The sequence below is a fragment of the Conger conger genome, chromosome 12 (genome assembly GCF_963514075.1).
Source record: "Conger conger chromosome 12, fConCon1.1, whole genome shotgun sequence".
Taxonomy (NCBI): domain Eukaryota; kingdom Metazoa; phylum Chordata; class Actinopteri; order Anguilliformes; family Congridae; genus Conger; species Conger conger.
Genome location: NC_083771.1, coordinates 6,538,584 through 6,564,660, shown reverse-complemented (window position 1 = coordinate 6,564,660; position 26,077 = coordinate 6,538,584). Strand labels below are relative to the sequence as shown.

At 42.6% G+C, this 26,077-nt stretch overlaps 1 protein-coding gene across 1 annotated transcript; it reads left to right on the top strand.

Moving 5' to 3' along the window:
• The first annotated feature begins 927 nt into the window (after positions 1-927).
• On the top strand, positions 928-25,761 carry LOC133141646 (endoplasmic reticulum metallopeptidase 1). The gene is made up of 15 exons (XM_061262216.1): positions 928-1,229; positions 5,772-6,076; positions 8,267-8,394; positions 9,593-9,698; positions 10,450-10,596; positions 11,044-11,136; positions 14,102-14,314; positions 15,025-15,245; positions 16,604-16,778; positions 17,649-17,839; positions 18,256-18,408; positions 18,590-18,792; positions 19,222-19,337; positions 20,065-20,228; positions 20,792-25,761. The coding sequence occupies exons 1-15, from the start codon at positions 958-960 to the stop codon at positions 20,966-20,968; spliced, it is 2,664 nt and encodes an 887-aa protein (XP_061118200.1). The 5' UTR covers positions 928-957; the 3' UTR covers positions 20,969-25,761.
• The last annotated feature ends 316 nt before the right edge of the window (positions 25,762-26,077 follow it).

Sequence of the window (26,077 nt, the reverse complement as noted above, 5' to 3'; positions counted from 1 at the left end):
ATCATTAATATAATGTATTGTATGTTGAAAGGTGAAAGTAGACCTAAAGTTTCTTCACCAAAATACATGATTGTTGTCTCATTATCTCAAAGCTAAAAATAAAACTTTATTGATATACAGTATGTAATGTATATTACAAAACATGTAATTGTGGTTGCATTGTTGTATATAACTTTTCAATTACAGTTCCACCTCATATGCGGGCCATTATCATCAGCGTGAAATATTCTTAGGGAACATGAATGGATTCTCTTTTCTATTAACCACACTGTTTGAGCTCTCTCAAGGTGCTTTTGGGTCACATTTTGTCATTTATTCAGACTCAAGGGGTGCATTGGCCAATATAGTGCTGCAATTTCAGTAACAACAGCCGTTGCACCATAAGATGTTTTGAGCATATTGTGGATGATTGTGGATGACACTTATGGACATGGAAAAGTCCATACAACACAAAACAGAACCCAAACTATCACTTATCACTTATTGTAATTGTACAAAATGTTGGCCTACTCAATTTAGGAATCATAAATGAATCAGAACACCATAATCTGTGTGTCACCATTGTTGTCTTCATGAGTATGGATAGGAGAATTTGTTAGGACAGCAGACTGGCTGTAGTGTCAATCAAATTTCATCTCACAGTGAAATTAAATATTTTAATAGAATATGAAAAAGAAAATCACACAACTAAGAATACTTTCATAAAGCTAAATGTGTTATATTCAAATATTGGACTTGCACCTCATTCGCTAACACAAAAGAACGTTCTAGAATCTGCAGACAGGTTCTAGACATCTCTTGGACTTCACATCCCATCAGCATCTTCGCGAGACTTTACGTAACGTTTTACTGTTTTTTTTTTTTCTTCTAAAAACACTTCCTCGATGAAATTTGTCCCTCCGTATTATCCGTTCGGATTCTGACCAATCAACGCTCGCTGGTGTACCAGCAGTAAAAATGGAGAGTGACACCACAATAAGGAGAATAAAACCCTACGGTACTCAGAATAATGTTTCTAAGCAAGATAATAATGCCCTGGAACAGTGTGGAAACAACGGTTGTGGTGAAGCGAAAAAGAAGCCTGAAGTCAGTTTGTACTTGCTGAACGAAGGAATCGGAGTAGTTTTTGTTGCTGTGTTCCTTGCTTTGCTGTGGGTACTGGTTCATTTGTCCCTGCAGCAGCTAGTCATAGGGAAATCCACCGGCGAGTTCAATGCAATAAGGGCAAGGTAAGCAGCGAACGTTAGTTGGATGTTTTTTTTGGAAAATATATAAGATCGTAATTGCTAGCGATGTATCATGGCACGAAATAAGTGAAACAATCTTCTAATTAACGGTTAGCAACCGTTATGCTTGTTATGGAGTTTGCTGGGATGTTGCTTTAGCAGCTAGTTGGCTTGCAAGCAGATATCACTCTCAGGTGTATCGGTAGCTAGCTAGCAAATGTAGCTACCGTTATCAGTTGGTGACGGGCGAACTGTCAGTGGTGACTAGTTTCATCTAACACAGAAACAAGACTGGCTTGGTCCAATTTTACAATGTGAAATTTCAGGTATTTTATAATGACGAATCAAGGAAGCTAAACTAACAGCCTTCAACTAACTTAGCCTCGGTAATTTAGATTCCACACGCTTTAAATGAACACTTTTTAAATTAAAGTATTAACATTGCTAACTAAAGCTTTTAGTCGAGAATAGGAAGTAACCTTCGTTACTTAAACTTTGCTTCATATGGGTCTTTATGTAATTATTTATATAGTTTAGACAGCTGTTTTCTCTCACGTTGGCTGCAGTTCAGTGCTATGAAAAACATAAATGAAATGCTTGACTGTCCCACGTTTACTTAGTTATGTGTTGTGGTTTATCAAAGAAAGTTAGATTAACGTTAGTTGATCGTGATAATTTTCAATGGACACTGTCTGATATAATGCATGGTTGCTATAAATAAACGAAGTCTAACTACACAGGAACCGCAAATACTGGCGTACGTTTCCTTCCTTAAAAATGTTAAACTGAATGGAACCTTGAATCTGTCTTCGACGTTAGTAAAAAGCCTAGGGCTTAATCTCAGGGATAATTTATTGAATTTACATAGAATATAATATAATAGATTCATGTAAGAGCTGTGATTTGATCTTAGATTAATCGACATTCTTCAAATAATGTATTATGAACAGTTCATGTTAGGTAATTTAACCTACACAACTGACTATACTTCATTGATTTACTGTGAGATCACAGAATTCATGATTATATAGTCTAGTGCATGTTGTTGACCGTTATGATGAACCCAAATATGGGTGCCAAACCTTACCATAAACCTACGGCATTAAAGGCAGTCGGAAACAAATCTACTTACAACTATGCAAATCGCCCTCTTGGGTTGAGAACATTAGATAAGTGTTGTCGGTCGATCTGAAATGTGAAATACTTGATTAGTGGGGTTTTTCTATTCCAGGTTATTGCTTAGAATTAATGAATTGTGCAAAGTTCAGTACTATATAACGCGGTATGAAAAGAAAATGGAAATATGTAATCATTAGAAGTTATTCATTTCTTAAATAAATTTAGTTAAATCCAACATGTAGCTACAGTGGAACATTTGCCTTTAATGGACACATGAGGCACATCGTAGGTGGAAACAATAGAAGCAGGTTCTTCAATAATGCAGAAATTAAGTCATAATTGAAACCAGTCCCAGAGAGATAAGGACAGAAAAAAAAACATTTGTGGAAATAACGATACGTAACCACACCCACTTGCGTCAGTTGATTGAGACTGCTTCATTGATGGTGGAGGGGGAGGGAGGTCGTTTTCAATGTCACACAGCCACAGGGTTAGTGTCGAGTGTCAGTTTTCTTTGGTGGTATCATGTAACGTATTTTTACTTAATATGGAGTGATGTTATTGAAGTTACTATCCTGTGAACCTCCTTAGAAGCAGAGAAGCGGAATGTTACTGTCCTTTTTCGCACATTCATTGTTGACCGGCATGGGCTATTACTGGAATTTAAACTGGTGTCTGTGAAAAGACATACTTTGACAGTTTAAAAAAAATAAAAAATAGAACAAGACTTTGTTCATGGAAACAGTACTTTTGTGAATGTGGTGACAGTGATATTGCCGCAGGAGTAATGTGAAATGCAGGGAATTGGCAGAAGGGGAGGGGTGTGGTGCATTTGGTCGACCCTGAGTCATATCTCCAAGGCTCTGTTCCTCTCTCTCTCACCCTCTCACCTCTGTTCCTCTCTCTCACCCTCTCACCTCTGTTCCTCTCTCTCACCCTCTCAGCTCTGTTCCTCTCTCTCTCACCCTCTCAGCTCTGTTCCTCTCTCTCTCATCCTCTCAGCTCTGTTGCTCTCTCTCACCCTCTCACCCTCTCACCTCTGTTCCTGTCTCTCTCACCCTCTCACCTCTGTTCCTGTCTCTCTCACCCTCTCACCTCTGTTCCTCTCTCTCTCATCCTCTCAGCTCTGTTCCTCTCTCTCTCACCCTCTCACCTCTGTTCCTCTCTCTCACCCTCTCAGCTCTGTTCCTCTCTCTCACCCTCTCACCTCTGTTCCTCTCTCTCACCCTCTCACCTCTGTTCCTCTCTCTCACCCTCTCAGCTCTGTTCCTCTCTCTCACACCCTCTCAGCTCTGTTCCTCTCTCTCTCACCCTCTCACCTCTGTTCCTCTCTCTCACCCTCTCACCTCTGTTCCTCTCTCTCACCCTCTCAGCTCTGTTCCTCTCTCTCTCACCCTCTCAGCTCTGTTCCTCTCTCTCTCACCCTCTCACCTCTGTTCCTCTCTCTCACCCTCTCACCTCTGTTCCTCTCTCTCTCACCCTCTCACCTCTGTTCCTCTCTCTCTCACCCTCTCACCTCTGTTCCTCTCTCTCTCACCTTCTCACCTCTGTTCCTCTCTCTCTCACCCTCTCACCTCTGTTCCTGTCTCTCTCACCCTCTCACCTCTGTTACTGTCTCTCTCACCCTCTCACCTCTGTTACTGTCTCTCTCACCCTCTCACCTCTGTTCCTCTCTCTCTCACCTTCTCACCTCTGTTCCTCTCTCTCTCACCCTCTCAGCTCTGTTCCTCTCTCTCTCATCCTCTCAGCTCTGTTGCTCTCTCTCACCCTCTCACCCTCTCACCTCTGTTCCTGTCTCTCTCACCCTCTCACCTCTGTTCCTGTTTCTCTCACCCTCTCACCTCTGTTACTGTCTCTCTCACCCTCTCAGTTCTAGTTTCCACATGTTTGAATAAAACAAAGAGGCAGACGAAAAGAGGGTGGGCCTGAACGTTGTCCTTTAAAACAATAAAAAATTCAGGAAGTTAGGAGCAAAGGTGGGAGTGAGGAAATACCAGCTCTGGGCTGTAAAATGAGGAGGTTATTTCATTTCTGCCTTCCTATATGGCATACTTCACCCCCTTGCGCTAATGTACAGTCACCAAGCACTTTATTAAGTATTTATTAGACTTATTTTTTTAGACTTCTACTGCTGTAGCCTATCCACTTAGAGTTATGATGCGTTGTGTGTTCAGAGATGCTCTTCTGCATACCACTGTTGTAATGCATGGTTATTTGCATTACTGTCTCCTTCCTGTCAGCTTTGGCCAGTCTGGCCATTCTCCTCTGACATTGCTCATTCACAAAGCATTTCTGTCTGCAGAACTGCTGCTCACTGGTTTTTTTGTGGGTTTTTTTGCACAATTCTTTGCAAACTCTAGAGATTAGTGTGCATAAAAATCTCAGGAAATCAGCAGTTTCTCATACCACCCTAACTGCCACCAACAATCATTCCATGGTCAAAGTCACTTCGATCACATTTCTTCCCCATTCTGATGGTTGATGGGAACATTAACTGAAGCTCCTGACCTGTATCTGCATGATTGCATGCATTGCACTGCTGCCACACAATTGTCTGATTAGATAATTGAATGAGTAAGAAGGTGTAATAAAGTTTAAATGTTCCTAATAAAGTGCTCGGTGAGCGTCTGTTAGCTCCCATTACATTACATTACATTACATTACATTAATGGCATTTGGCAGACGCTCTTATCCAGAGCGATGTACAACAAAGTGCATACCCATAACCAGGGATAAGTGCGCTGAAAGACCCTAGAGGGAAGTACAATTTCAACTGCTACCTGTACAACAAAGATAAGGACCAGGGCCTATTTGAATTTTTTTTTAAAAAGTTAAAAAAAAATTTTTTTTTAAAAGTTAAAAAAAAATTTTTTTTATAAACAAACAAACAACAAAGCAAAAGTGACCAAACTTAACTAGCCAAACCCTGCTTACCTAGCCAAACTAAAAATACCGATACACAAAAAAGTAAATCACAGAAAGACAACAATTAAGGATCACAGGGAGGTAGGGAGGGACGGGGAGAGGTGCTGCTTGAAGAGGTGCGTCTTCAGTTTGCGCTTGAAGGTGGGAAGAGATTCTACAGTTCTGACCTCAACGGGGAGTTCGTTCCACCACCGTGGAGCCAGAACAGACAGTAGTCGTGAGCGTGAGGTGGAAGTTCGGAGAGGGGGAGGTGCCAAGCGGCCTGTGGAGGCTGAACGAAGAGGTCTGGCAGGGGTGTAGGGTCTGATGATTTTTTGTAGGTAAGCTGGGGAAGACCCCTTGCATGGAAGGCGTGCACCAATGTTTTGAATTTGATGCGAGCCATGACAGGCAGCCAGTGGAGGGAAGTAAGCAGGGGGGTGACATGTGAGTGTTTGGGAAGGTTGAAGACCAGACGAGCTGCTGAGCTCCCTGGTTGAGGATTACATCATTGATTTGCAGAAAGCACCTAGAGAAGATCACCGGTGTTGGTCCCAGGCCCGTAGGCAGTGTGGAGAACGAGGTGCTGACAGTGAACTACCTGCTGGAACAGATCCAGCACATCCAGGCAGAGGCTACCAAAGGCCCACACTCCATCTCCGTGGACGTGCAGCGGCCAACCGGCTCCTTCAGCATCGACTTCCTGGGCGGCTTCACCAGTTACTATGACAAGGTCACCAACGTCGCCGTCAAGCTGGAACCCAAGGCTGGGGCCGAACATCTCATGCTGGCTAACTGTCATTTTGACACCGTGGCTAACAGTCCAGGTAGGCCTTGAACGTCTGCCACCTCTCTATAAATTATTTGTCGGCAGGATTGATACTGCATATGCTTGTTTTTCTTCCTATGCTGTGAGTTATGCCAATGAAAACAGGGCCCTATTTATTTTCAAGTTGATGTCTGTGTTTTTTTTTCTGATTTCAGGGCTGTTACTTCACCAGTGCCATGATTTCTCTGAAATGTAATGGTTTTTTGTCTTGTCCCATCCCCTGAATCAGATCACTATTCAGGTCACAAGGTCAATGGGCAAGGTCATAAGGTCACAATGTCTCATTATTTATTTATTCATTCATTCATTCTTTCATTCATCCATCCATTTTTGTCTAGTATTTTCTAGTAGTCCTGCATTATTCTTGAGCAAAGAAAACAATTAAAGTAATATAGAAATAGCTCCAAGCAGCCATACCAGGAACTAGACACAAATAGCAGCCTCCCCTAAATCAGGATGGTTGGGAAGTGGGTACTTAAATGAGGAAATGACTTATGTCAAGTAATAAGTAAACAGTACACTTTACGTATCAAATTCAGAAACAGGAAAAGAAACAAATTCGTCATAACAGGAACTCACCAAACTTGCCCTCTGCGACTCTAGTCTATTTGAAATACACGCATTATTTAGGTACTAATGTAACACAATATGGCCTTTGCCGCTTCTAAGGGAATTCTGCTGGGAGAAGTACCAGCAGCTCAGTGTGCAGCAACAACAACAGCAACCTGTTGGCTGTAAACTCTGTGGTTGCAGCTGATTCATGGGAACACAAAGAGCGATCTGTTCACAATAATGGCAATGGCTCAGCTTTCCAGCTCGGCTCTGCCTGAGCAAGCCCCCTTTACAATTGGCTCCCAGCCCACAATGCACTGCAGAGAGGCCACAGCGGAATGGCTCTCCGTTCACATGTCTGCCCCACCCCCTGCCCATTCGCCTAGGCTGTTTTTGCATATGGCAGGTATGAGCTTATCTCTAGTAAGGAGTGTTTCATCATACTCGATGCTTACTCAATAAAACTGACTTTATTTTTGTCTTAAGTTAGTGCCGTTAACTGTGAATGAGTAGATTTTGTTTTTACTATGTACTATACAATAACCCAATTGTCTGAAAAGAATGCCTGTGTCAATTATAAATGGATTATTAAATGATTTTTTGGTGGCAAGTCTACTGTATGTGTAGTAGGGTTGTCAGGAATTCCTACCCTGCAGTGATGTGGGAAAATAAACCTGCTTAACGGGTATCTTTGGCTTGTGTACAGGAACTCCACTGTAAATGTTTTTTATTCCTTCAGTTAAATGGGGTTGGGGAGGGTGTTGTAAAAACAAAAGAAGAGAACCTACATTTTAGGCAACAGTTTTTATTGAGGCTGTATTTGTGTGCTGTATCTTTATCCTCAAACTTTCTCAGATAGGCAACTATTCTGATGCTAATGAAAAAGAGTATATCTGCTCACTGTACTTTACTCCAAAAGAAAAAAAGCATGTTTGCAGAAGCAACTCTGCCTGTAACATGTTCAGAAGGATCCTGTGACCTTGTGCTAGGGTTAAGCCTCGAGTGTAGTGGTTAAGACTGGGACCTGGAAAGTGGTTGGCTCAATCCCTGGTGAAGCCACGATAAGATTCGCACAGCTGTTGGGCCCTTGAGCAAGGCCGTAAACCACACATTACTCTAGGGGGGATTGTCTCCTGCTTAGGTTAACCATCTGTAAGTTGCATTGGATAAAAGCATCAGCCAAATAACATGTAATGTTAACTGTTCTGTTGTATAAAGCATACATATTTTATTTAAGTTGGCAAACAAACTTTTCATTCAAGTTTGTAACACAAAGTGCTATACAGAAATGATGAAACACCCTGGATCACCCTGGACATGCAATAAACTCCCAGGTCCAAAACACTGCAATATATCATCCAAAGTCTGTGCATTCACAACCCACTGGGGAAGAAGAGAGCTCAAAGAACTAATATACGGTATATTGAAAGTTTTGTATTATGATCCTTTTGGGAAGTGTAGCCGATATTTTTTTCGTCACGTACATTACATTACACCTCAATAAAATACAGACAGCCATAAACCCCCCCCCCCCCCCCCCCCCAATGCATTTTATACTGTAATAAAGTGTGGCTGCTGAGGAACGTGAGAAGGTGCAGTCTGCAGACGTTGTGACGGTTTGTCTGTCCGTGTGCAGGAGCGAGTGACGACGCGGTCAGCTGTGCCGTCATGCTGGAGGTGCTCCACTCCCTCGCCAACCTGTCCTCGCCCCTGCGACACGGAGTCCTCTTCCTCTTCAACGGGGCCGAGGAGAACGTCCTGCAGGTGAGCGCCAGGAAGAGCCGGCATCGCGATCACAGTTTACACGCCGGCGTATTCAATACAGTAATTCAGGCCCGGTATATGTCGCTTAGTCAGAGTTTTCTAAATACTTAACAATGGGTTTATTCACCGTTCCGCTAAGTATGTCTGGAATGCATTTTGTTGTATGCACTCCTGCTCCTGATTATGTTACAGGATTGGGTGTTGAATTGCAAGTAGGATGCAAGTAGGAAGCAATTACATGCAGTATGAGCAGTAGCTACTGAACTAAACTAAAAGGTTATATTGTAGGCACCACTTTATATTTACTGTTAGATTTCCTCTAATTAATGAATGTATAGTTATAGTGTATATAGTGTAGTATATATATATATATATATATATATATATATATATATATATACACTCAGTAAGCACTTTATTACGGATTTATTAGACTTATTGGTCTTCTGCTGCTGTAGCCTATCCACTTAGAGGTTTGATGTGTTGCGTGTTCAGAGATACTGTTCTTCATACCGCTGTTGTAATGTGTGGTTATTTGTGTTACTGTCACCTTCCTGTCAGCTTTGACCAGTTTGGTGCTTTCTCCTCTGACGTCTCTCATTAACAAGCCGTTTTTGCCCGCAGAACTGCTGCTCACTGGATTCTTTTGGGTTTTTCATTCTCTGCAAACTCTAGAGACTGTTGTGCATGAAAATCACAGGAGATCAGCTGTTTCTGAGATACTCAAACCATCCTGTCTGGCACAAACAATCATTCCACGGTCCAAGTCACTTAATTCACATTTCTTTCACATTCTGAAATTTGGTCTGAATAACAGCTCAACCTTTTGACCACGTCTGCATGCTTTTACGCAATTAGTTGCTGCCACATGATTGACTAATTAAATATTTGCATTAACAAGCTGGTGTACAGCTCTACTAAATGAAGTGATCACTGAGTGCATAGATTTTTTTTTTTCCTTTGACAAGTTCAAACTGCCAAAGAGCTGATTGAAGTGTCTGAGAAAACTAAATATTCAGAGAATGAGTCAAAATGAGTCGAATAAGCAGAGGTCAGCTTTCCGAATCCAGTTGAAACTCGCAGGCAATTACAGCACCACTTAGACCCGCAGCCTTCAGCTGGAGATTTGAGCGGGAGATGTGTGGACTGGACACTGACCCCCGGGCTGCTCTGTCTGTGCCTTTCTGTTCTGGCCCAGGCCAGCCACGGGTTCATCACGCAGCACCCGTGGGCATCACACGTCCGGGCCTTCATCAACCTGGAGGCGGCTGGCGTCGGGGGCAAGGAGGTGGTGTTTCAGACAGGTGTGTGCCGCGCAGAGAGGCTGGATTTCGTTCCGTCTTGTCCGTTGCCGAGCGTAATTTCCACAGGGGGAACTTGGAGGAGTTGCACAACTGTGTGTTATAGCAACCGAAGTAGATGAAACAGTTACACAAGCGCAGGCCTGTTTTGCTTGGGCTTTTAATTACAGTTCAGTGCTGCACGTTATTTATTTATTTATTTATTTATTTATTTTATACATTCGGCACCGAATGTGGGGCTGGACAGTACATATCCAATTCCCAGCTTCATTTGCAATGTCCAGTCGTCTACAAACAAATGCAGCCACGTTCATGCACAGACCCCACTGCCGATTTGGGAAAGTGCAGACATCCCTGACTCTCCTCCCGGACATGTCTAAACTGGCCTGCATAGGGTGGAGCTGGAGGAGGACCTTTCAGATGCACCATTAACATGCAGCCTGAGGGCACCTGGCCAAACAGCAGGGGGTCTCTGGATGGCAATGAAATGCAGACCCCTAACCTACTGAACCTTCCCATAATTCTAGGCGATTGCACGTCGCCCTATTGCGCTATTGGTCACAGTCGGCACTGGCACCGTCCGGATTTGATCCGAAACCACGGTGCTCTCGCTAGCACCATAGCATGGAACCTTGACCGAATAAAGCGCCCAGGAGTACACACACAAGCATATTTGTTTCAAAAAATGGTGGCATGATTGTGGCTGAAAAATGGTACAAGAAACAGGGAAACTTTCCTCTGTTCGTTTTCTCAGGACCTGAAAACCCCTGGTTAGTCCAGGCCTACGTGCATGCAGCCAAACACCCCTTTGCCTCTGTGGTTGGCCAGGAGGTCTTCCAGAGTGGAGTGATCCCATCGGACACAGATTTCAGAATCTACAGGGACTTCGGGAATATCCCAGGTAAAGAAAGCATGGACTCACCTTCCCACAGTCATTGCCACATTACTGTTCTCTACTATTCTATTTTGGAATAATACTTTAGCAAGTAGTTACTGTTTCTCTGCTTTTGTATATTTTGTACAGTTTATCGTTTCATAGGTTTTCATCGTTTAAGTAACGATTTGTGATAGTGAGATGTTTTTTCTTACTTAAGTAAGTTTCCTTTCCAAGTGTACACTAGGCCTGGACCATTCTGTTGACTTTATTGAATATTATCAAGTATTATTGTAGCTGAGTATTTGAACAAACCCCTATCTATAATTGAAGCAGATAGCGGCAATAAGTTTGAGAAAAAACCCCCATCTTGCCCGCACATCTCTCTTTTCTGTCTCTCTTTCTCCTTTCTCCTCTGCTGGTCCATCCTCTCTCTTTCTCTGACCCTGACCCCGCTGTGATCTTTCTGTACAGGCATTGATTTGGCCTTCATTGAAAACGGATTCATCTACCACACAAAGTATGACACGCCAGATCGGATCCTAACCGATTCCATTCAGAGAGCCGGTGAGTTCAGTGAGTCTTTCTAGAGAGCAGGCAGAACAGTGCTGCTGTCCATAAAATATTGTTGATATCTGGAGAAATGATTGCGGTGTTATTTCCTGTTTCAGTCCCCCACCACCAAAAGGTTGATAGAGCCTCCATTTTAAACCACAAATCAAACAATCATTCAGCTAATGGAAAGAAACATGTCTTTCAAACATAATCTTTCAATTACTGCTTAATGAATGTAGGAGTGCTTGACTTCATTCGTGTGCAATTGCTTAGCCTTTGGAAATTAACCTTGGGAGCATTGAAATAACGACAGGGCATTTGTACTTGTTGGACTGTGCAGAGTAGTGTATTTAGGCAAATATTGATTTGAACTGTTTTACAGAGAGAGCATTAAATAAATAAATCATTTTGGGCAATAAACCAAAATGAAAAATCGTATTGCCCTCCTTTGCTTTTGGACACTCATTTCTCCCTCAGCTGTTATTTTCTGTATTTTGGGTCTTTCAGTGCTAGTCTGTTATATAGTGTTTGTGTAAATGTAATCGTATAATTAGTCCAGTGTATGTGTGGATTGTGATGTCTGAACTCAGAGTGCTTACAGGGAGGTCTGGACAAAAACTACAAACTGCCATTACAGGTTGACGGCTCAGGTGGTCACGGTCAGTTACTCCTCTGGGCCCTATGTAGGTATAATATATTTTTGAAACACAACAAAGAAAGGTTTCTGACTATCACCGAATGTTTACGACTGGGATTGCTATCAGGGGGTAAATGAAGGTTATGTTTATCTGACTGGAGTTAAGCGGAGTAACATCATTGGAGCACTGTACTGGGATCACCATGGTTTATTTGCTAAAACGTTAATGATTGGACGGTGGCACGAGGTTTTAATGTGACCTGAGAACTGCAGTATGATTTTATGGGTCTGTGGTATAAAATAAATTATGGACCAAGTGTCTGTTATGTCGCCCAGCACTGACTATCCATGGGCTTGTGAAAAGCGTTTTTGAAGCCCAGGAAGTCAAGTTTACCAGCGCCGCCATATTACACAATAATTTCTGCACATGGAGAGGCATTAGATGAAGGAAAACACACAGATTGCGACTACATTTTCATGTGGGAAAAATCATTGACTTTGCATTTTGACCGCAATTGTACTATTCTCTTTACTTTGGAAACGGGTCCGAATGACCTATACTGGAGCCAACCGCAGTGTCGCTAGTGAGCACTGTCTGTCAGCAAGACCAGGAAATGAGCTTCAAAAAAGAAGCTTGGTTTAGCTGCTTTTGCTCAAGTCAGACATACGCATACACAACCTCCTCCAATAACACAGTTCATCAATTTTCTCACCGAAATAAAACTGACCAATCATCCTCCAGTGCAATACAATCGAGAACCATTTTTGAGAAGACATAATAGAATAGCCAAACAGAAGAAGCACATCAGGCAGTGAAGTACTTTTAAATTATTAGAAGTCTGAATATCATTGATGGTCTCTATGTTTAGCACACACAAATATAAGAATAAAACCATCAAATATTTAAAAATGATTATCTGTAAATATGTCAATAGTGTCAAAATATGTTGAAACAAATCATATTCTAAGTATGAAAATCTGTCAATTCTTAAGTAGTCTTTGGCTAAATTATTCTCTTAACTTTTCACATAGTTGTTTGATCGCCTATTGTTGCTAGCTAGCTATAGGTCTGTTTGGTATAACTACTGCTTTCTGTTTGTTGTAACTACACTTTCACCTTGCCGTTTTTTTGAAACACACATTGTCTGTCATTCACAGGCTTGCACAAAGGCCATTTTTACGCCCTAAATAATGAAAGGTTTCACATCAATCATTTGCAGCCCTGAGGCACTCAAAAGGAATTTCTTTCAAACGCAAATTACTGTTCTTAATGTCAGGATAGCCAGGAGGATGCCTTTTTATGTTTCAACATTCAACTCTGTTCTCGAATTTGTAGTTATGTACATTGTAGTAAGTTGTGTGTGAAATGTGCTAGAAGTCCAAGCCAAGTAAAGATTAATTGAGAATCCAAATGAATTAGTGAATTGCCGTTGCCATATGAAAATGTCCTGGGACAGAGTGTATTTTAACTACATGAAGGCCTACACCTCAAAAACAAACAACTATTTGAATAGCTCATGTTCAACACTCAGTGACACAGAATGAAAGCTCAATAGGGAAATTTAGCAGGAAAAGAACATGACTTCAAGTTGATGAATCATGCATTTCATGCACCTTGCGTAAATAGTGCTCGGATATCTGTGACTAGAGTTAAAGCAGTTTCAGCACAGCCATTCTGCTGAACGTCTGAGCTAACATGGGGCCAACGTGATCAGAAGCTCATGAAAAACTATTGTGAACTTCCTCTGGGTCAGCTTGGTCTATTTCAGTTCAGAGTTTCTAATGTACACCACGTGCACCGTCACCAGGCCATGGCTTAACAGTAGGAATGAAATCCGAGATTGTAGAATCTCTTGGATCTCGAGCCTTAGACGCAAGGCCCTAGGCCAGAGGCAAGCTCTTTGTTTGCATCAAGTGAGCCAAACGAATGGAAACAATAAGACGTAAATGGACAAATCAGGCTTTCTGCAGTTAGTCGACAGACGCCATTGTCCTTGAGTTGAGGAGAAGAGGGAGACTGAGCACTGTGGTCATAAATGCCACGTAGCAGGATGTCTGTTCGATACAATATTTTACATGTACGTCCATATGAGGAACTCCATCCCTTTTTATACATAGTCCCATGTGTGTTTGTGTATAATTGTTGTAGGTTATTACTGTATACATTACAAAGCTGCTCATATTTAAATATTTAGATAATCTAAATATAGTACATGCAGCAATATTTACTCCCATATAATGTGAAATGCTGAGAGTGTACTCTGACATTAGAATGCTATGAAGAAGATGCTTGACCCTATTATCGCATTTACCCTTCAGTGTTCATTTTGACCCCTTCAGGTGACAATATCCTGGCTGTCCTCAAGCACCTTGCCATGTCAGAAAAGCTGGCTGATTCCTCGGAGTATCGCCATGGCAATATGGTGTTTTTCGACTTGCTGGGCGTCTTTGTGGTGGCCTACCCTGCTCGTGTCGGCACCATTATCAACTGCATGGCAACCATGGCAACCTTTTTCTTCTTGGGAAAGAAATGCACTCTGCCTATCAATGGGGGTAGGTACAAAAAGAGCACACCATGATTCAGCTACAGCACTGTCCTGAAGCACACACACAGCGCACACAGACACACACAGACACACACAGAGACAAACAGTCACACACACACACACACACATACAGATACACACCCCTGGTTAGTTTGGCTTGAGATCTTGGGAGGGAAGTGGATATGAATAGGAGAGAAACTGTGCTCTGCCAAATGAACTTAATACCCTTTGTGGGATGGCTGTTATTAATGTTGCTGAAGCTTTTGGTTAGTGGTTATTTACAGCAAGTAGGCATTTTTAGTTGATGAAGCTGTGTAGTCTTCAGTCAATGCAGGGTAGCGTCTCAACACAACAGCGGTCCTCACTCCTGGTCCCGGAGAGCCGCAGGGTGTGCTGGCTTTTGTTGTTGCATACTCTGCATGTTTTAACTGATCAATTAAAGCAGTTACAATAATTACAGGCTTAGCTCGCCTCACCTGATGTCTCGGTTTATTGAGATTGGTCCAGGTGTGTGATTGATGAATAGTGTGAGGTCTGACCTGCGGTGTGTGTTACAGGGGTGCGGTATGTTATTGAGATTGGTCCAGGTGTGTGATTGATGAATAGTGTGAGGTCTGACCTGCGGTGTGTGTTACAGGGGTGCGGTATGTTATTGAGATTGGTCCAGGTGTGTGATTGATGAATAGTGTGAGGTCTGACCTGCGGTGTGTGTTACAGGGGTGCGGTATGTGCGAGAGCTGGCCTGTGCAGCCGGAGTGGTGGTCATCAGCTGGCTGGTCACCCTGCTGTCTGTGCTCATCGTGGCTGTGCTGGTGTCCCTCTTGGGGAGGTCTATGTTCTGGTACAACCACTTCTACATGTCAGTATGTCTCTATGGTGCTGCTGCCACCGGCAAGATGGTCCTCATCCATACCCTGGCTAAGAATCTCTACTATGGGGTGAGCAGTTTGCCATTTTCCCTTCACTATCTCAGCTATCTGCTATCTCTAAATAGGCTAACTTTGATATTTATTAATAATGTATTAATCTGTGTTTTGAAATTAATTAATAAAAAACAAAAATGTATACCGTTTTCTTCCTTACTTTACCGACATAGAAATCTACCGGCGAATGATTCAGCATTACAGTATCTTAAATCTCAATTTTTGAATGCCCCATCTTATGCTAAATTCAGCAATCTTGCTCTCGGTGTGAACGCTGTGGAATTTAACCTGAAGCACAAAGGGCTCACTGATGACTGAAATCTTACAGATAATTGTACTCCTGTAAAGCTATAGATTAACTGGTAAGGACAGCCACTTGAGCTATCTTCGAGAGTTCATGTAGAGATTGCAGAACATACTGACTTACTGCAAGGAGCCAGAGATGAAGTCTCCATTCACTTGTAATTCACTGGAGAGGGGAATTGTGCTTTTCTTATGACTTCATAAAACCTGGCAGAGCCAGAAAGTAATGGAAGAGAATTATCTGTCCCCAAGATGTTTTGTCCACTAAAACTAATTCCTTCATTTAAAGGATGACTAGGATTTAGAACATTAATAAGTAACAGCCTTTACTTTTCTTACTTGCATGACTTCTTTTTTTGGGATGCATTTTGAAACCACTTCAATGGAATCTGTAGAAGTTTATTTTTTCTTTCCTGGCTTGAATTAAACTGGTGTTGTGGCCAACACTGCCCAAAGCATCTCCGCTTTTCTGCCTCGGATATTTATAGCACAGGACCCACCATGCATATTCCTTTGTTTGGGAAACTCACCACTCTCTCTGGCTTCTGAATCCCCACTTGGGCTTAGTGTCTGGGTGGTCCATACAATTATTGTTCACATGGCAGGATCATTGTTATGAATCAGTTGGCCTATGTTATAGCTTATGTTAAAAATCAGCTCTGGTGCCAGTGAATGGAACCTTTTACACCATGACAGTTTGCCATTTGCAAACAAACATTTTTATTCATATTGTAGTTTTGCCATGCAAAGGCACGATCAGCCTATTTTAGAATTTGAATGAAAATATACTGCACAGATTGAGGAATATGAATAAACATTATAACTGCGACCGTATCAGTGTACTACTGAAGCAGAATATTTGGGTAATATTTGATGGCCGGAGCTACAGTACGGATACATGACAAGGCTGTGAGCTGCATTTGCTTATGCAAATTTGAAGCGTGAAACCCTTCCTGCACTCATTCGGTCAGCGCGCCCAGAGGCGTTTTGTTTTCACCGCACATTTGCAGTTGGGTTACTGTGCGGATGGGCGGCCCAGGTGTGCTGAGGTGTGGCTGTGCTCCCTGCAGGGGGTGCGAAGGCTGGAGCTGGGAGACCTCTTCTTCGATGTGAGTCTGCTGCTGTGGTGCTGCGCCCTGGTCTACCTCACCCAGCAGGGCCTGTGCTCGGCCTATGTGCCCCTGCTGATGGTGGCCTTCCCCCTGGCCACCAAACTGCTGCTGAGCCGCGAGTTCAAGCAGAGAGGTCATTCAACATGCTCTCTCTCTCTCTATCTCTCTATCTCTCATTGTCTATCTCTATCTCTATCTCTATCTCTCGCTCTCTCTCTCTCTATCTCTCTATCTCTCACTGTCTCTATCTCTCTATCTCTATCTCTCGCTCTCTATCTCGCTCTCTATCTCTCTTTTTTTCCCCTCTACAGTTTCTTTGTTTAGTTTAGACAGAATTAAAAAACATTGTTAAGGATAGCACAGTAACGTTAAGAACAACTGATGGTAAGTAATACCAGTGGAGGCAAGATGACTACACACCAGTGTAAACGTAGTCAGGAATTGTATACCACAAATTGATTACACAACAATATGAACACAATCATATTTACCGTCTAAAAAAACATCTACAAGATAATATATCTTCCCCACTCTTCCATCTCCATTACTCTTGTCCCCTGCTGTGCCTGATGCTACACATCCTCTCAGAAATCTGTGCAATCTTTCCAATTTTCCTCTGGTGTGCTTCTGTATATCACAAACACAGAGAAAACTTTACATTACTTTGCAGTTATTTAGCTGACACTTATCCAAAGCCACTTACAGTAGATGACACTAAGCAGGGGACAATCCCCCCTGGAGCAATGTGGAGTTAAGGGCCTTGCTCAAGGGCCGAACAGCTGCTATCTCTGTGCCCCTCACCTGACGATGGCTGTGTTATCTCTGTTCTTCACCTGGCGATGGCTGTGTTATCTCTGTTCTCTTGACCTGATGATGGCTGTGTTATCTCTGTTCTTCACCTGATGATGGCTGTGTTATCTCTGTTCTCTTGACCTGATGATGGCTGTGTTATCTCTGTTCTCTTGACCTGATGATGGCTGTGTTATCTCTGTGCCCCTCACAGGTGCGACGGTCCTGTACACAGTGCTGTACCTGCTGGGCCTGGCCTTGCCCTACGTCCACTTCATCTTCCTCATCTGGGTGGTGTTTGAGATCTTCACCCCCATCCTGGGCCGCAGCGGCACCGAGATCCCCCCCGACCTGGTGCTGGCTTCCCTCGTCACTATGGGCACCATCTTCCTCTCCTCCTTCTTTGTGCGTACATCGCTCCTCTTCACAGCGGGACGGGCCTTCAGAACATTTCTGTCTCACTTGACCTGGACAGGGCCTGTCCTTGACGTGTCCTCCTTGAAGTGGGAACTTTAAAGTATCCCCAGAGGTTTTTTTTCTGAAAAAATAAATCTCAGTAGTTACTTTTATATTTATTTCATTTACATGTATACTTAGGAGTTGTAAACTTTTGTAAAATTCTTGTTTCTGGATAAATGTTAAGAAGTATGTAGCAATTAAGCCAGAGAAAAGTGTTGAGTTGGACATACTGAACACAGTCACTATATTGATATATCCAACCAGGCACTTTCAGTTGGGTTTCAGTGTCCCCATTACATAAAGAGATGACGCAGGATGCAGAGGGCGATTTCGCTGAGAGCTCATTTCTCCCCCCATCACAGCTCCACTTCATCTACCTGGCCAAGAGCACCAAGTGGATTCTGACAGGCCTGGGCACCATCTTTACCATGGCCCTCATCCTGGTCTCTTGTGGCCTGTTCTTCCCCTACACCGCTGACCCAGCCAGCCCGCGGCCCAAGCGCGTTTTCCTGCAGGTACAGCAGTCTGTCCGACAACATAATTGGCAGGCAGTTTGACGTGAGCCAGTTTATAAGCTGCAGTGATGGCCACCTGTAGTTTAGCCCTTTTGAAATGTAACTGGAGCCAGGTTGAGAAGAAAGCGGTGGGGATGAGTGGGGGTTTAAGTTTTTAGCGGAGCTGCACTCTCCCCTCCAGCACACCACGCGGACGTTCCACGGTCTGGACGGGCAGGTGGAGAGGAGGGACTCGGGCCTGTGGATCAACAGCTTCGATTACACAGGGATGCGCTACATCAGCCCCCACGTGCCGGAAATCAACGATACCATCCGGACCAAGTGCCAGGAAGACCTGCCGTTCTGCGGTTTCCCCTGGTTCCTGCCTGTGAAGTTCCTGGTCAAGTAAGCAGGGTTTGGGGTGGGGGGGTGCAGTTTTCAGCCAGTCAGTGGCCACAGTATCAGAGTTAAGTTCACACCAAACAATGAGAATGCATCCTTCAGCTTCCCATTGGACTTTCAAGTTCATTCAAGTTCTGCAGTGCATGACACAGTGATCATGTGACCCAGAGTTGAACTTGAACAGGCATGTATGGAATCCCCTTTCAAGCAACTTTTGATTCCCTTGTTTTACCTAAGTGTTGTATTCTTGTCCTGCCCCATATATTGTAATAAAACAAAAAAGATTACGGTGATCAGCAAACAAATAGTCATACCATGTCCATTTTGCAGAACCTTGATTTATATTTCCTACTGTGGGCTGTTAGCCTTCTCCTATGTGTGTATTGTAATGTTTGCTGTAATATGATCTGGCCTGTGTGTTTGTCTTTCCAGGAAAAACTGGTACCTTCCCGTTCCGGAGGTGTCACCAAAGTCACCAATAGAGTTCAAGCTACTTTCAAAACAAGAGACAGACTGGGGGACGACAAAGCTAACGTTTGAAGTGAAAGGTAAGGGGCCCTGTGTGGTGAGCCTCCCGCTGCTCTCTGTCTGCTTGTGCGACCGCCTGTGTCATTCTGTTTACAAACCTCTGGCTGCACCAGCTGGCATGGTTCCATGCTTTGTAGTGTTCTGCTACTGTACTTGCTAACACAGACTCCCTCTGCTGGGTGAAAGCAATTTTACAGTGTCAGCCATACAGGCAATGTAATGTAATGTGGTGGCAAGTGTGGACTACGACTGACCAAAATGAAAAGCAATTGTGTTTTTTGTACCCTGAAAAAAGTATATCATGTTTGTGGAGGGGCGTGTAAGATTTCACTGTGTCTCTAACAGCCAGGGGCTGGTATCCGGTGACACTGATGTAAATGGTAAATGTCAGCATTTATATTTGCTTTATCCAAAGCGCTGAACAATTGATGCTTCACCTTCACGCAGTTACACACACTCACGATTGCCTGCCATGCAAGGTACCAACCAGCTCGTCGGGAGCATTTTGGGGTTGGGTGTCTTGCTCAGGGACACTTCGACACAGCCCTTTGAGCCGGACGACCGCTCTGACCTCCCGAGCCCCAGTGTCGCCCCGCTGATGTCCGTGTTTCTCCCTGTGCCCTGACCTCCCGAGCCCCAGTGTCCCCCCGCTGATGTCCGTGTTTCTCCCTGTGCTCTGACCTCCCGAGCCCCAGTGTCGCCCCGCTGATGTCCGTGTTTCTCCCTGTGCTCTGACCTCACACACAGGTCCCAGTCACATGTCGCTCTACCTCATGCCCCACCCTGGAGCGCTGCTGTCCCGCTGGTCCTTCGGGGACGGCACACCCAAGTTTGACCTCAGCGGGGAGTACTTCATATTCTACTCCCACGGCCTGGAGTCTCCTCCCTGGAAGTTCTGGTTCGAAATTCAGGTAGCTCTAAAAAGATGCCCTTTGGTTTTGAATTGTAAACAATTTCTAACTGGTCTCTCTCTAATTTAGGGGATATAATATACTCTGTTCCTAAAAATTCATGATACGTTTGATAATATTCTAGAATTGAATTGAGCTTTCCCTATTATTAACAAGGATCTACTAATGATCTTTGGCCAGTTATTGAAAAATGTTGTTTTGGGAGTTGGAAGATTGGTAATATTACATGTATTGTGTGTGTGTGTGTGTGTGTGTGATTGCTTGTGTGTGTATGTATGTATATGTGTGTCTGTGTGTGTGTGTTTGCGCATGTGTGCGCGTGTGATTGGTTGTTTATGTGTGTATGTGTATGTGTATGTATATGTATGTGTGTGTCTGTGTCTGTGTGTGTGTGTGTGTGTGTGTGTGCATGTGCATATGTGTGCGTGTGTGTGTGTGTGTGTGTGCATGTTCATATGTGTGCGTGTGTGTGTGTGTGTGTGTGTGTGTGTGTGTGTGTGTGTGTGTGTGTGCATGTTCATATGTGTGCGTATGTGTGTGCGTATTTGTCTTTCGCGTCTCAGCCTCCAAAAACTCCAGACCCTTCAGGACCTGAGGGGATGATCTCAGTGGCCATCGCATCCCACTACTTTTTTGGAGAGGATCAGAAGACCCCTCAGCTGAATGAGATGCTCCAGAGGTTCCCCAAGTGGGCCTTCCCCTCGTCCTGGGTCAGCACCTACCACATGTACCGATACTGATACCTCCTCTCCCTGCCCCCTGCACTCCCATGCAGATGTGGTGTGCTGGCTGGCCTTCAGAGACCCCCTCTGTCACTGTGTCAATAGGCTAGCAACAATGGAGCCACTTCAAAGCCAAGCCAGAACCAAGCCTAATTATCTATGACTAACCTACTGACAGCGTCACGTTCGACCCGTTTTGCGTTCTTTTTTCTCACATCCTGATGATTGCCTCCGGGGTGCTGCTGCATGTCACCCTTTGTTCATCTCAAAGTCAGAGTGCGCTAGGTTCAAGAGCGGTCATTTACCTCTGCTCTTTTTCTTTTGCGTTGCGGTTTTGATTAAAAAAGTGTAATACTAGTCCTAAGCTTCTGTAGCAGCACCCAGGGTTTCTGCTGTTTCCATTCTGCCAGATGGCAGTACTTCAGTGCTTTATTTGTAGCAACAGGCCTGAGCACGATGCCTGAACAGTTGTCGCTACATTGCAAGATCTTTTAATGTTTCTTTAAAAGAATTTATAATGATGGTTTTCATGGAAATGTAAAAACAAAAGAAAAAAAAGCAATGCAATCCAATTTTTATTTTTATTATCTTTTTTAATGAATGTGGTTTGTAAATATTGAACTCTATACTATGAAGTTATAACAAAAGCCTGAGGCTGACAGACAGTATATTTCTTTTTTGTGGAGCATAATCGTATGGTTGGGCAGAGGGGGCTTTTAACAGTTAGGTTTGCTGAGGTGCTTGTTTGTAAAGTCTATTGAAGATGACTGTAATTGAGGAACTGGTTATAATTTTAAATTTGTATAGGTTTTATATTGTTTTATATCAAGTATGTACATCCATTTTTGAGCATTCCAGATCACCTTCTGTAAGCCTAGAATGCTACTTCACTCCTGCACCTGAAGATCCAGTCCAACTAGCCGATTCAGCTTTCCACGAGAACTCTGATTACATACACACTGACAGATTCAGCTGTCCACGAGAACTCTGATTACATACACACTGGCAGATTGAGCTTTTCAACTCAATTGTGTAGCGATTTCCGAGTTGTTGACACTTCATAGTCCGTTCACTTTAAATATATTTTCACTTACCGTTTCATTGTCCATTTGCTTTAACCCAAAGCACTTACATTTACCATAACATAGTCATTTAAGTCTGCTTTTAAGATGTTAAATTTCATTCTCTCATCAGAAAGTTGGAAGTTCATATCAAATTTATTCCAGCAAATTTGTTACATGATATGGACCTGAAAAAATGGTTTCGTAATTTTTTTATCGGAATTAATTTATCTCTTGAAAATTATTATTCACAGGTATTGGCATCACAGACTACTTTGCCAATTCAGTTAAGTTTTAGGATTGGAACTTGATGTAGAATCATCTGCTGTGATTGGTTTGGATGATGCATCCAATGATATCTGAATGAGGTCAACAATATTGTGCATATTTCATAAGCGTGTCAACAGGGAGTGTTGATTGAAGTTGGTTTATTTTAGATGGGTCCTCTAAACCATGCAAATGTAAGAAATGGAAATGTTTAGGGTGGCCCCTCCTCCTTGCCTCTGGTAGAGTGGCCAAACGGCATGTCCTCACCATGCATGTTTTTCTACATCATTCCTGGAGCATTTAAAGGATAAAATAGCTTTAATGGTTTGGGTTTCTTCCTGTACTGCAGTGGAGTTGTGTGACTCGGCCGCAGCAATCAGACTCTTGGCTAACGGGATGCTCAGTAGAATCAGAATGTTCAATAATGCACATTAGTACTTGATATACGTTCTAAAATTCATAAAGTGGTTTTGTTTCTTTTGGAAGACTACTACAAATAGCCCAAGTTAAGGAGGATTCGGGGTAATCAATGGGCTGTGATACAGGGTTGATTTTAGTTGGTAGTGCTAGCCATTTAATATGTATGAAAATACATGAATATACTTTATAAAGTTCTCACCACCCTCTGCTGCTGGGAAATGATTACGGTTGAAAAATGTTTTTTTTTGAGGCAGCTGTAGAGTATTGCCTATGAGAGTTTCTGGTATTGAGTATATGAGTGGGGTTTTGAATTGGCTCAGGAGAGCACGAAGTCCACTATGTTCTGGAAGTTTCATTATTTTGCATATTTTTTTCCATTCCTCTCGGTGGGGAATGGGTGTGCCTCTGGTGTTCTGGAGTGTGAGTGTGAGTGTGAGTGTGAGTGTGTATGCATACATGCACTCATGTCTATGATCCACAGATGGGTCAGGTGTTAACAGGTAAAGTTTGGTGGGCTCTAGATGGGTGAATTCTGGCCGAGGGAGAGGATTCTCTCTGGAAGCCGACGTGGCTGAGATTTGGGAGATAGAACTGCAGTGGGCTCAGGCCAATACTCACCCCTCTGTCCCACCTCCCCAGTGGGGCAGCTCAGTTGATTGATACCAGGACGGTACAAATCTGATACTATATGGTGTTGAGGAATTTGGAATAGATCAGAGTTTTAAGAAGCGCACCACTTTAATTTGCACTTGACTAGTCCATGCGCTCGAAGGCCCATTAATCTATGGACCTTTAACAGCATGTTTGAGTCAAACACCCGCTCCGTTGGTTACTGAAACGTCTTCCTCCTCTTGTGGCGGAGTGACCACTCTGTGTTATACTTCACTGTGAACTGAATTCAGTCATAATTATGTGCACATAACATAAACGTTACAGGTATTTGCTTCCAAGCAAATCTCAGTCCACGCCCCACTCTTTATGTGGGAAAATGTCCTGTTGAATAGTTTTATTTCCACCTCGAGTAATGTACTGTACGGCAGGTTTGCAGTACAAAATGGCTGCCATTATTCCTTATTTTAAGAATTGTAACCATGGTATCTAAACTATGCAACTGACCTCTTTTGTTTTGACCTCTTTGTAAGGTGGATGCAGTAATACTGATATGTAATAGTGGCAACATGGTGATACAGTACGACAGGAAAAGTGTAAATATGTGAGATATTGTTTGCCACTTTTTGGGAGTACAAGTGAGTACATTTCACACCTTTCACTTAATTCAGCAGCATATGCATTTGGGATGACAGGTGGATGGAAAAATACTTCCCTTTAGAGAGGAATTGCAAAAAAATATATATATATGCTACAAGTCACATTAAGCCTTGCTTTTATCTAGCAGTGTGTTTCATTGGCTTGCTAGCTAAGCTATGAATACTGTAGTAGCAATAGCAATATCTTAATATGAACATGGAGTTTGGTCTTCCTGCGACTAGAAGGTTTAAAGGGGTTTAAAGGTTAAGGTTATCTGACAGATATCCATAGACCTGTTGTTAGAAAAAATATTTTCATAAATGCCAGTATGGGTTAACTTGTCCTCTGGCTACATTTACTTATAAATACATGTAATTATGGTGAGAACAAATACTGGAGTGTACAGCAACATTTTGTAAATGATATTATAGAACCAAGTTTAAATCTCTATTTTTTGTCATATCCATTGCTGCACTTGCAATGAAACACCCATCCTACTTTTGTAAGTATGCATGTGTAGGGTAAAAACACAAGAAAACAAAGACACAATTGTTTGGCACATAAGATATCACCTGTATGCTTTAGCATAGCTGCACAATATAAAGAAACAAAGGGGGTCTCGCTGCTTAGATGTTTTGCATAAATATTAATATCTATTAATATCTCTCTTAGTCAATAGAACCTTCCCCAGCTAAAAAATAAAAACCTAGTAGAAGCTTGAAGTAATCACCAGGAGTGCTGTTCATAAATACCTAACTTAATCACATGTATGAATGAATAATACCTTTTAATATTGTTTTCCTTGATTTGTTTGGCCAATTCAATCTGCAGGAGTTTAAGTGCTCTCGTTTCAGTGTCAGTAATTACACCGAAACAACATACAGTATGTAATAATGGTGTTACTAGAAAGAATGCATTGGCTGCAAGTGTTGGAACAGACGCAAGCAGGTTACGTAATTAAAGACATTTCCTTCATTATGCAAACACCACGTAAATGAAGGAAGAATGACCAGTTGATTTAAATGTGTGGGCTTTGAAGTAGGACTCTGCAGTAGACTGTGGATGATTGTAAAATGTGGATTGGGCGTTTGGTGGGAGATTGTATTACCACTTTCAGGTCTTAATGCGAAATGTGAAATTGATTTACCCTTGTGGGCACTTCTATAAATCAGTTTATGTATTTTAGTGAAATTGGGAGGTTCTGCACGTCTGCAGTGTGGTGTCGGCTAGTCTTGTTAATCAGCCTCAGTCCCTATTTTAAAAGGGTCCTTAAATTCCTGTCAGTAAAAAGGGTAATTCTGTCTTTTACTTACTAATATTTCTCACCAAATGTGGCTCATTTCATTATCAATCATGTCAGTGTTGAAGAGGTCACTTAAACATCCATTTAAATGAAAATCGGTGTTTTCCCACCACCAGGCCTTTCCTGGCATACTCCAATGAATAAAAAATAAATAAATGAATGTTCAAATCCTTACACACAATTTTTTATCTGGATATTTTAATCAGACTGTATTGGGCTTCATTACATAAATACTGTATTGGTGATTAATGAAGCCTCTGATTTTACAGGAAGTCAAAAATCTAACGACTTTGAATTATATTAGAAACGCCGAAGGCTGTGTCTTAATCTATAGATTTCTTTCGATTTACAGTTGCATATGGTTTCCACATGTTCAGGTTGTGTTCCAATGTGCAATGCCTTTCTTCCACCTTTTCAGTCAAACACTTGTGCCCTTATTTATTGTACTCACTGTCTTAGTGTCGTTTGCAACATCAAATAAAATTCAGTTTTGTAAGAGAGATTTAAAATAATTCTCAAATTGCTCATTTGAATTTTTCAGCAACATTTTATGCAACAGCTGTCCTGCTATTGGTCAATGCCTTGCTCAAAATGGAGGGTTGCACTCCACTGCTTGACCCCACCTCATTGCTCACTAGTGACCCCTCTGGTCATTGGAGAGCCTGACACATTTTTCTTGGTTGATACATAAATGCGAGTGAGACCATCAAGGGATGCCACAGCTAGAAATGTCACCCAACAGATTTGAGAATAACAAATGCAGGTAAAGGCGCACACGTTGGTGCACAAAGACAGATTGCCAGTGTGTCAGATATGCCTTAGTGCTGC